Source organism: Theropithecus gelada, chromosome 1, assembly GCF_003255815.1.
Source record: "Theropithecus gelada isolate Dixy chromosome 1, Tgel_1.0, whole genome shotgun sequence".
NCBI lineage: Eukaryota > Metazoa > Chordata > Mammalia > Primates > Cercopithecidae > Theropithecus > Theropithecus gelada.
Genome location: NC_037668.1, coordinates 130,242,349 through 130,255,082, shown reverse-complemented (window position 1 = coordinate 130,255,082; position 12,734 = coordinate 130,242,349). Strand labels below are relative to the sequence as shown.

Below are 12,734 nucleotides of genomic sequence, written 5' to 3'. Positions count from 1 at the left end.
TGAATTTTTACTGTTTAGATTACAGCTTTTGTTTTTCAGTGGCATGTTTAATACAGCTTTGATTCATTACTGAACTTGATTATTCTCTACAAATGACGAAGCTTCTCTTATGGGAAATATGTTGTAAGTATGATAAGATCATCTGTTTTCATTTATAACATAATTACCACATATTACTTATTTTGGATCTCTAAATATTATCATCTCCTTCCATCACAATTTTTCTGAAAAGATTTCATAGAATTTGTCTTCTTATTAACTTTTTGTTACAAATGGTATTCCAATGCCATAAAAAAGGAGAGTTAAAGATAATAAAAATCTCCACCCACATAAAAGTTTTGGTCCAGTCACTAATATTGTAAACCATGTATGAGATCAGCATAATTCTGTTTCCAGAAAAAAACCAACAACATTATTTTCATTATAAGAATATCTGTTTATCTTGAAGTGATAAAACTGCTATGATTATATTTTCATATTACTGTATGTGTCTGTTAAATACAGCTTCCTCTACTCAAACAAGTATTATGTACTATTACCTGCTAATTGACAGGTAGAGGTGTAAAAAAGATGGTAGAAGACATCTTGGGAAGAGGGAAAAGCATATGTAAGTACAAACAACAAAAAATGTATTTAGAGAATGGATAATAAAAATGCACTATTATAATCATTCAATGAACCCACCTCTGCAAATTCATTTTCAATCTGCACAGTCATAGCAAAGATTTTAAAATGGATGCAGAATTTTCAATAATTTCAATGTGTGATTTATTTAAAAATTATGCTGATTTTATCCTACATAGATAGATAGGTATGTAGATGTGGATAGGTAGAAAAGTTTAGGTCAAGAAACAAGTGTAAAAGGAAAAAAAGCTCTTTGACAAATATGTTCTAGGAAGTTATCTCAAAGAATGGTACAACTCTGTAGTTTTATCTATTACCTCAAAATAATAGAAACTTCTAAATATAGTTATGGCTGTTAAGGTTATTAAATTAACACCATCATAAGTAATTTCACTTTCTTTCTATGATTCTGCAATCTCTATTTTGCATGATCCATTCCGTCAAAAAGAATTATCAGATGTAGTGAACTTCATGCCATTTATGTTTATAGAAAATAAATACCTCCAGTAACATTGATAATATTAGGATAAAAACAGATGCAATATGATGTAAATTCTTGGGGGCAATAACTTTCAAATGTATTTGAGTCCTAATTAGGATTTCTTATATTTAAAAATAGAGTATATATTCAGTGAAAGGTTGATGGAGATTTTATACTCGGTATGTGTCTGATATCTCAATTCATTGTCTTTTAAATGTGGAAGTAAAAGGAAGCAATGTCCACAACCCCAGTTTATATATTTTAACCCTTAGGAAGTATAATTTCTAGAAAAATCAACAGAAGATGGAAATATTAAAGGCATAATTGTACGAGGGGGATATTTCAGGGTGGCTACCAACTTCTTCCTTTTTATATTATTGAGAACACTTTTTTTACATTCAAAGAAATGAAATTGCTTAAGTAAGGTTGAATGATGCAGGGTAAGAGAGTTTGCCATTTACCCTTTCTTTGCTCTTGTGAAGCAGGTATTCTATCTTTTCTTGAGCCCTAGGTTACAGAAGTGTTTGAAAGCTTAGAAATAGTCACTTTTCCCATCCCACTATCCATCTATCAGTGAATTCTTCCTCAAGTAAAAACACAAGTCAGACTGATAGAAAAACTATATTTCCAGGTATGGCTGTGCATATGGGGTGGTGGGGCTATTTCAGTTGGGGGAACACTAATGGAATATACCATTTATAACTAAAAGAAAAATATAAGTCTCTTTATTTATTTATGCATAGTGTTTTCAGATGACCAAAATCCCTAGATAGATAGATAGATACACATCAATACCTAACCAAAACATATAATTTCAATAAACTATTCACAAATGACTGTACACATCTATAAATTACCACATTTATCTATCTATAACAGCTGAAAATCGTGTGCCTTGGATGACAAACACACACTGATAGACTGCACTGCAAACTTTGTTTAAAGCACTAAATACAATATCAAGTCCTCTGTCAATGACAGCAGAAGGTTCCAGTGCACTATTTGTTTCATAATCCTGTATTTAGCTGACTCTTTACTTCTCTGCAGCTCAAGTTGCTGGCAAATGCTGAACTGGAGCACGAGAGTCAATCCTTGTTCGGTTAACAAATTCCCCGCAAAATATCCCCCCGAAACCCCCAGGAGCTGTAGTGATGTCATATCCGTTGTCCAGGTCTCCACACCTCTCTCAGCAGTTACTCCCTTTATCTATTCCTTGGGTCAAAACTTTTGAGGTAGGCTGGCTATATAGCAGCGGGGGAGAGGGTAAACTGGGGCGCGAGGGTTGGAGGCGCTTCAGCACCGCGGCCAGCGCCCACTGCAGCCCAACCCACTCTCTTGAGCTCCCGGACTCCTAGCTCTGAGAATGCCTGCGGAATGATCGCCCCCCAGGGCGGCTGCCGCGGCTGCCGCTGCTGTTGTTATTGCTACTGCTGCTGCCGCCGCCTCTGCTTCCACTCTGCTCTGACTGGCAGGCAGAAAGTGCAACTGACGAGGGAAAGGTCTCTGCAGTGAGCGGAGTGCCTACATAAAAGAGAGTAAAGAGGGGGCAAAAACCCAGATCAGAATGCAGGCGACGTCCAACCTTCTCAACCTCCTGCTGCTGTCTTTGCTTGCCGGCTTAGATCCTTCCAAGGTATGAACAATATTTTGAGTCTTGTTTGAAATACATGTGCGATATGTAACAAACCTAACAAAAATGCAAATAAATATGTCAAAAACGGCACGAGAGACAGCTCTTTCAGCTACCTTATGGTGCCTGGCGTATCCCCACTGCCTGGAAGATAACAAGGTGAACTACCAGAGGAATAGCTCCTCAAGGTAGAGTCCTACCGCGCGGGGGGAGGGACCAGGAGAAAATATAATGTGCATGGGCAGCGGGCAATGCGGCTCTCCGGGGAATTTCGCTTATTCCGTGTCCAACTGCTTAATGCTCTCTTTTGAAGACGGACGGGTAATGCAAAGGAGTTTGCAGTAAAAACAATGCAATTTATAAACATGTATTAGGACATGGTGAACCGTTTCTTTGTTGAAAGCAGGGAAGCGTTTTCCAGCTGATCCTGGTCAATAATACTCCCATCGCAGACGTGCTGCGGTTTGTGTCCAAAACATTTGGGATGCTGCTTGTAACACACATGGCAGAGCAGCAGAGCTATACTCTCTGCCATGGCTGAGAGGCGTTGGTGAAAGCGGCTTGTGTTTGTTTCTTTCTTTTCATTAAGAAAATTAGGGGGCACTGAGGAAGTTCTGATTATCAGTGTTAAGAAACAGAAAGTGAGAACCTTAACAAACTAAGGAGGGCAATAGGAAGGATGAGTTAGCTCGTAGATGTTGAACTCTGAAAATTATCTAGTACTAGCAATTAAAGTGAACGCTAAACTCCTTTGATAAAAAGACAGGAAAATATGGACAAATATTTTCAACGATGTCTGAGAAAAGTCTTGATGACAAAGTGAGATAATTTGAAAGCTTCTAAGAAAATCATAATGATAGGGAATAAGAGATAAGCCACCTGCTGAAAAAGAGTAAAATTTATTATTTTACTTATTTAACTGGCCAACAGCAATTTGACACTATAGGAAGAATGATTCCATGCTATAAAACTAATAAAAGCTCTATTTTGGAATATTATAAAGTTATTTTTAAAGCTTTACATCATGTGTGCAGTGTAGACAAATTAAGTTTCCTTTCATTACTGAATAGAACTAAGATGTAATAAAGCATAATTTAATACTGTGGTTGTGATATTTGTAGGCCTAATATAGTATACAGTTAAAACTTAGAATCATGTCGTATATATTTGTAATCATTTCTGTACTCTTTCATATTTAGAGGGACCTGATGAGAATAAACTCATTTTATTTTAAAGCTTTGATTGTACTGGTATTATTGATGTAAACGCTTCACACTGTGTGAATGTCATCTTAATAATCTTAAAGGCATATTTTATATGCTAAGGTGTAACTTTAAAGCATTTTATACTTAGGAAAAAGTGTTGATTTTGTTTTTATATTTATTTTTTTTTCTTCTTGACTCTGCACCCTGTAGTGACACATTCTATCCACTGCCACTCTTTTTATATTATATATTGCTTAAAACTTTTGAATACATTCCATTATATATCTGATTTGGGAATATTCTTGGTAGAACATTTTTTAAAGCAAAGTTAATCACTAAGTTACTGCAGAAAAAGTCACTTGACTTAAAGTGAGTTTTATTTGTTTTTCTTTAAAATAAATTCAGAAATGTAGAGCTTCATTAACAATTTTGTGTATGATTTGATTTGTCTGGTATTTTTGATGCATAAATATCTTCATTGTTTGCACCCCTTTCTTTCCAAAATTCAATATATAGATAATTTTCTGTTAAATATGAAGACAAATTTTTACAATAAGCAATGCATCTTTGGTCAATATAATCTTTTCTAGTTTTGGTGAGTTTATTTGTGTGTATTCAATGCTATAAAACTTTTTAATTTCTTCAGAATGAACTGTGGATATTTGCCACAAATGAGTTGAAAAATCCAGGGAAGACATACATTAACTTTTCAAACTGTCCTTCTTAGCTTCCACATACTACAATACAGTGTGCAAAGAACAAAAGATGATTTTTTTCAAAAGGTATTTGTTCTATATCATAGACATTACAGAGAATGTTAAAACTTTCAAAACAAGTAATTTTAATGTTATAACAAGTTTTAGGACTTTTAGACAAAACATTGCTTTAAAAAATGAAGAGAAGCTACTATTGTATTATATATTTATATAATATATATTTATATTGCCCCCCCAAAAAAATTACAGATGGCATCATTGTGTCCTCAAAATAATTGTCAATTAGGTTACAAGCTAAGAATTTTCTACAATTTTATTTTTTATTCCGCTAGTTACTTAAGGGCTTAGATTTTAAAAGTCAGGATTCATAAAGCAAATTATATATGGTGAAATTAAAATTAAAAATCCATTAATATAATACTACAAAAAAATACAGTTTTTGGACAAATAAGAAATAATTTGTGATAACACTTAAGTGAACAGAAATGGTAACCAACTGCTTTTTTACCTTTTAATACATTAGGAATGATATATATCATAATCAAATTTTCAAATAATTTTAAGTATTATTCTATATTATTATATTTTCTATTTATTGTAAACATATATATGTGTGTGTGTATATATAATATGGATAAACAGAAACTGGCAAAATAGGAGAACTCTTAAAATTGAATAAAGTTTTTTTAAGTATAGGATTTTACATATATCAAATATTGGAAATCTACATCTTAGAAAGCACTTCTTATATACCAATTTACCTGAAGACAACTGGGTTTTCAGGTAACTGAAGACAACTGTCTTCAGGTAACTGGGTTACCTGAAGACAACAGTGCCAATTCTATTTCATGGAAGACCATATAATGTTTACATTTATAATGTTGTGTGTGTGTGTGTGTGTGTGTGTGTGTGTGTGTGTGTTTTCTGTCACTGAAGCTTACAGGTCTTATATGGCATTTTATAAAGTGCTTAAGTATCGCCATCTTATGGTAGATAAGTTACTTGAAAGTCAATATTGTTTTTAAATTTTTAAAAGTGGCCAAGATCCATTGTTCATAGACTGAGCTTAGTTTCAGCATGTACTTAGTTTCTTCTCTCTCATTTACTGTATCAAAAAAATGGCAAGATTGGTATTCTCTTCCAACAAAGGAAGGCAATTCACACTAATTAATTATTTGTATTTTTGTAGGGACAGATGATCAATTTTTCTTTTAGGAAATTTGTTTGAAATACTTTTTATTAATTAAAGTATAATTAGTAAGTTTCCAGTTCTTTTTAGAAAAACTCAGATGTATATCACTGCCTATTTTAAGGGAAGTCAATTAATTTCATTTGTAATGGAGTGTTTGAATTATAGACAACATGCCAAACCATCATTCTATAAGCAAAATTTCAAACACTGAAAGCTTGTAGGAATTCAATTATTGCTCAATTTTATAGGGAAAGAACTATTTCTGTGTAGGGAATTTCTGAGGGCGGCTGCTAGATGGCATCTCTGTGCTTTTAAACTGAAGGCATTGATTTCAGTAATGACCTTCATAGTAGGAGAGTGGACTTCTTTCTGTTGCAAGAAGATTTTTAGCGGGCCATTATTTGAACATTGTAACAAAACATTAATTCCTGTGAATCAGAACCATGAATTTCTCTGTTCTGAACTATAAAGATAGGAGGATATAAATATGACTGTGCAGATTTCAAACACAACATTGACACTGGAGCCAGCCAGATACTTGGGGAACAGTTAAAAAGAGGTGAAATGGCCCTATCTACACACTATTGTGACTGCTAAACTTTAAATAAGTCATGCTTGTCTCATAAATATATCAGAAAATGCCCTATCAGGGAAATTGTGCCGAGTTTGAGGAAACATTTACTATCTTCTTATGTAGAAATATGTTAAACTTATCTTCATGATACTTGCTCACACTACAGACATAAACTATAACAATGATTCAGCAATAATCTCCATCACTAAACTGTAGTTTCTGTTCAAGGCAACCCAGGCAATTAGATCTGTTGCCCTAAATAAGATAATTGCTTTAAAGCCCTATAAGCACGATGAGAATTAGGAATATTTTAATAATTATATTACTGAATGTTTCAAAATGTAATATACCCTACAACCTTCATACTTTGATATTGCTAAAGAAAATAATCAGATTTAAATTGTCTAAGGGTAGCTTTCATGCATAAATCTAATTAAAGTTCTTGTTCTTACTATTTTTAAATGAAACTGAGGAAAAGCAAAAAAAGCAAGAGAAATAAACTGAGATTACTACTTGCTTTAAAATTCACCTTAAAAATCTGTCTTTTCCTGTTTCTCCTGTGCGCTAGAGACATCCTCTTCATAACAGGATCAACTCAAATTAGAACAGAAATATGGATTGATGACATTTGGCAAGGACCTGTAATTATGCACCAGTAAACCCTGATATGGCAAAAACTGAAGTGTTCAAGGCAGCCTGTCTATGTTTTGAAGGAGCAAATAGCTTCCTGGTCTTATCTTTTCTCATCTTCCTTAACCTGATTAAACTTTTATTTTGGAAGAAGTAAATATTCTTTCTCACTCTTTCTCCTGGCAACTAGAAACAGTTAAACGGCATCACCTTTCTTCATTTTTCTTTTAAAATTCTTACTGCTTATAGCTTTGCAACTATTCTCTTTACAAAGTGGCTATTGTAATGATCGATGCTCTGTTGGGAGGGAAAGCAGCACAAGTGGGAGAAACACAAGGGATTCAAGGCCCCTCATTTCTAGACGCTACTTCTTCTACTGATGATATACATAGATGTGACTTTGGGGAAGCTGTGATTTTGATGCCCATACCTATAGAATGAGGAGCCTAGACATTCTGAAAACTTTGTTAAACTCTAGAATGACTCTTTTTAATAATATCTGACCATTTATCAAAAATTAACCAATTCTTTTGTAGGGTCTAGCTAGTAATATCATAAACTTTGTGAGACCTGAGAATGAGCCTCCCTGGATAATATCATGCAGTTTTCATCTGTTCGGTTTCGCATTTAAAACTTTCAATTTTCTACTTTCTGCCTCACCACTCTGCTTCCCGCCGATATTCATAGACACAATCCATATGCTCAGGCTTCAATCCATTCACCTATCAAACATTGCTCCCCTGAAGAGATCATTCATTAACTTAGTAGGTCTGAAAACCAACATGTTTCATACTTCAGCCATAAGTATTTTATTTAACTGAAAGTCATCTAGGGAAAAGTAAAGTAAAAACTTGTTTCCCATATGAAAGGAAGTACTGGATGTATTAAAGACATGTGAAAGGTATTTGGGAGGGCCACATAGTCTGTTGCTGACTCTTCTAGGCAGACACATCCTTAAGGATTTTGGACTGGCAGTTATTTTTAAAGCTTCAATTTTTGTGCTAAGAAAATATATAAAGAAAAAAGTGAGACCTGATAAAGCTTCAGCTTAAAAACTAAGACCTTGCATCTGATTTACGTAAGTATTAATTAAACATCAATTTACTTAAAAGCATAAAACACAACTTAATTTGCAGTAGTGAAACTAGAGAAATATGCAAAACCAGACTGTTTTCTTGGTAAGTTAGGTGAAATTAATTACAGTGAGTCCCTGGGATTATCTGTACATTTCCACATATTTGAGTGAAATTATTTCCCAATAGTATTCAAGTATTAGGACAATATCAAAACTATGTAAACACTCATTACCCTGGCTTAAATCTACAATATGATGTTGAAATGGTGGTCCTTGAACATTTTAGTTCACCTAACACTGGTCATTAATCTATTCAGTCTATGCCCACTTACCAATCAAAAATCATGAAGTACATTTTTAATGAAACTAATGCTATTATGACAATATTTTAAATACAATTTTAAAATTTGTACTTTCACATCAGTGTAAAAGCAGAAGCTAGACATGAAATAAGAAGTGGCTTTCAGCTCTAATAGTAAAACTTTTAAATAGTGAGTTAACCTATCTGAAGCTCAGTTTTCATAACAATGAAATAATATCACAGCAATGGAACTTATACAATTATTTATGATATTAATATATACAAAAACATATTTTAAACCATAAAGTTTAGTGCAAATATTCCACTTACATCAATCAACCTATAACCAAATCTAAAGTCTATTGTGGACCACATATTAAGGACTGATAATAATAAAAAAAAGCTTATCATATTCCTTCACTCTTGCTGTTTCCTCTTCTCAGTTTTGCGAAAAGTGAATATTATATAAAGTTAGCATAGCTTCTCAGAACCAGTCCATCATTTTGGTCAAAGCTCCAATTTAAACTTGTCACCTTACAAGTTTACATCATAATTATATCGAAAAAGTCACTTTTTACAAGTTTCTTAGGAAAAAATGTAAAACACGAAGTGTGGTTTCATAATATCAAAGCTGAACCACGTCAAGAAAAGAGCTTTTAAACTAATCATGGAGAAGAGATCACAGAGGGGAAAGATAGATTCAAACAAAGAATCTACCAACAGATAAAACTGCTTTTTCTGGCCAGTGTGCAAAGTATAGACTTCTTACGTCTTCGCAAACTATGCTAATGAGAAAGTAGTTTAAATTGTCTTGAAGATTCAAAAATAATATTAAAGAGGGAAGGTCAGAAAAGGGATTTTCTCAACTTAATCGAGGCAGAGGGTCATGGAGAAAAGACCACATTTAGGAATATAATTTCTCTACTCTTTTCTCTTGGATTGCTCTGTGTCCCTCTGCTTATATTCATCTTCTTGCTCTTCTCAGTAGAGACTTCTAAAGAGTTTTTCAAAAGACTTTGACCCTCAATTAGTTATTGGAATATTTCTGCTGATGTTGCTCATCCCGTAGCAAATCCACCTCAGTAGCTCATGAGTTAATTTTTTTCTTTTCTATACTCAACCCATGTAAATAAAATGAAGGGTAAAAATCATACAAAAACAAATACGTAATGTCTAAAATAGATTCCACTTACGAACAACTAGTATTTTAAAAATGTTTAAAAATACTTGCACACCATACCATAATGAGGTTTAATTTATCTTTGTTACTTTCTATAAGAGTTTCCAGATTATTTGGGGGAATCTAAAATACGGAAATCGCATAAGACCATCTCTATCTACAGGGCCAGGTAATTTCAATGGCACTAATAAAAATATTCAAAAATGTAGCTGAAATAATAAAAAAAGATTTTTCCAAGAACATTGATTCTTTTTGCATTAAAAACAAGGTGTTATAAAGCATGTATCACAGAGCTATGCCTTCTGTTATTTTCATACCAAGCCTTCAGAAGTATAAAAATAAGTTTAGAGAGAAGATTGCAGATGCTGTTGTAGTCATGGTTTTGTCTCTCCCTGGAAAGCTTTTTTCCCTTTTCTCCATATGTCAAAATTTTACCTACATTTTAGGATGCAACTCCAGTACCACTTTTTCCATAAATTCTTCCCTGACATTCCTTGCACCCCAACATTAGATAATCCTGATAAACTAAGAACTCCTAGAAGATAATCATGATGTTTTCTTTATATTTGTGTCTTTAGCTGCATGTACTATGTCTGACACAGAATAGTCGTTCATGAACGAAGGTTGAATTGTATTTCCTCCCTACCGCAAATTTGTAGAACAATTTCTAATCACTCTTCTTTGAAATAGTATTCAGAAGTATGTACACATACTTGTTTCTTACTTTATTAGTAGTTATTTTATTGTATCTCTCTTATTAAATTGTGATGTATTCATTTATTGTATTTTATCCCTTCTAATAAATTATAAGGGCAGGTTCAGTGTTTTGGGCACTATCCTATTCTTTCCTATCTAGCAGCTAGCACAGTGTCTTATTGATATAAGATATTTAGTAAGTAGTTTTTGCATGAAAAAATGAATATATGAAGGATAAATAAGTCAAGGAACACCTAATAATCTTGAAATCCTGGGTTAAATGATGCATGAGTATAATCTATGTTTTTGATCCATTTTTCCATCAGACAAGATACTGAGGCAGGGAAGTGAGACTGAGTTTAAGAACCTTTAAAGACTTAAAACTCTTATGCCAGGTTACTTATCTTGACTTACGCTAAAAATTATGTTTCTTTAAATTTCTTATTAATTTCGTGCACACCCCACTATCTTCGGTGCTATTTTTGACTTGTGGTAGCTCTCTAGATTGCTACAACCTTAATACTCCTGTGAATTACCTGTGTTTAATGATGCTTGGTGGCAAAGTTAGTATATCCTCTTAGTGTCCATTTCATTTGCATGGACTTATAAGTACAAACATTTTATTAATGTGTACATGTTGTTTTGACTACTTTCATTATATGTAATGTCTTAGCTTTATTCGATAAATTAGTATATTACCTATATTTTTCCAACTCTTTTTAAAGACTGACTTTTTTTTTTACGTATCTAAAGGTTCTGTTTAAATTATTATCTTAGTATATACACTTATAATGGTACTGTGCCATATAAAGAAAAGCCATATTGCCTCCATTTTTCTACTACATTATTTTAAGAACATAGCACCACCATTAAGAATAATTTTTAATAGTTAAAAACAAATATAAGTATAGTGGAGTCAGATTCATCTGAATTGTAACTTCTAAATAGTATCAGAAATTAAATATTTTGTATGATTAACTTTGTGGGTTAAAATGCTCTGGAAAAAAAATGTCAGTAATAAAGTTGTTTAACTATTACAAATAAACAGATATCTAGATAACCCCAAAGGGAGGACATAAATTGAATAGACAAGCCTATTAATTTTTCCAACTAAGTTGAAGGTGATTAAGAAGCATTACTCCATGATGATTTAAATAATATTACTAGAGGGACCAATTCCAGATGGCAGGATTTCTTCAAATAGAGAATCAGTACTGGAAATGTTGATTAACTAGCACCAAAATGTCACTGGTAAAATATGACTTACAAAAGATGCCATCTCTTCTGGGAGTGATCTACATTTATGGCTGCGTCGGGAATTATGTATCTGGAATCAGGACCCACAGTCATTATTTTTACACTTACGTAAGTTTTGTGTCATAATGAAATCTTCATACATATCATTGTAGTAAAAACAAACAAATATTATTTGGCTCAAGACTCTCTAAAGACTTCTTATTATACTTATTATTTATAGATGCTACAGATATATTCTACTCTTTATGAAGCTGGGTACAAGAAACAGAGAGTAAAATGACTTCAATTTGATTGATCTTAAAGTACTCAAGGGATATGCAGAAGGAAATGTAACAAGAGTAAGGAAGCTTATGCCGAAGAGACAGCTATTGTAATATAATGAGCCCAAACTGAGCAGAAGGTATTTGAGGGTAAGGAATCAAGTGAATGTAAATAATTCATTATTTATTCATTGCACCCCTCATTGATGTCAAAGCTTCAACCTCCTTGTTGGTCAAATCAAGATAAGACTCCATATCTAAATATTTTTTCTAAAACAAAAATAAAATAAGACTTTAAGTGATAAAATTACAAATGAGTTTATATGTAGCATGGAGGTGAGCACATTCAAATACAGTTAAAAGAAAAACAATTGAGGAAAGCTATTTGTTTACATATCACGGATGGTTTAAGTTGTTACAGATGATGATCCATTTGTCAATATGTATTTAAATATTTCAGTTAACTTTATTGTTTCCTACACCCCCCACCCCCTACACAGAGAATGATTATATTAATTAATATGAGACGTAGTTACTCTTCTATGACTGCTGGCATTAAACTTTGGAACAAGATCTTAGTTCAACTAATCTTAATATTTCTTAGAAAGAATAAATGAAAGAAAGAAAAAGGCAAGAAAACATCATTAAACTCCTTTTTCTTTCCCTACTTAAATCTGAACTTTGCAGAGAAAGAGGAAATAAGCTTGACTGTATTTGGTCTATTTGTACATAATGACATTGGAAAAGATCTTATTTCCCTCTCAAGAGACTCAACTAAATAATATTAATTTCGTATACAAAATGGAGATTAAGGAAAAGAGAAATTATACCAAATCAGAGAAAATCATATACTAAGTAGGATATTGAAAGTTTATAGTATTGTGGACAGAGTACCAAATTAGGAGTTAGAAAA

At 32.9% G+C, this 12,734-nt stretch overlaps 1 protein-coding gene across 2 annotated transcripts in view; it reads left to right on the top strand.

The window, feature by feature from the left end:
* The first annotated feature begins 2,250 nt into the window (after window positions 1–2,250).
* Window positions 2,251–12,734, top strand: part of OLFM3 (olfactomedin 3) — a 201,042-nt gene continuing 190,558 nt past the window's right edge. For both annotated transcript variants that reach the window (XM_025392128.1, XM_025392137.1), the window contains exon 1: window positions 2,251–2,738. In XM_025392128.1, coding sequence (XP_025247913.1) covers window positions 2,670–2,738 — 69 coding nt within the window. In that variant the 5' untranslated portion in view covers window positions 2,251–2,669. The remainder of the gene's footprint in view (window positions 2,739–12,734) is intronic.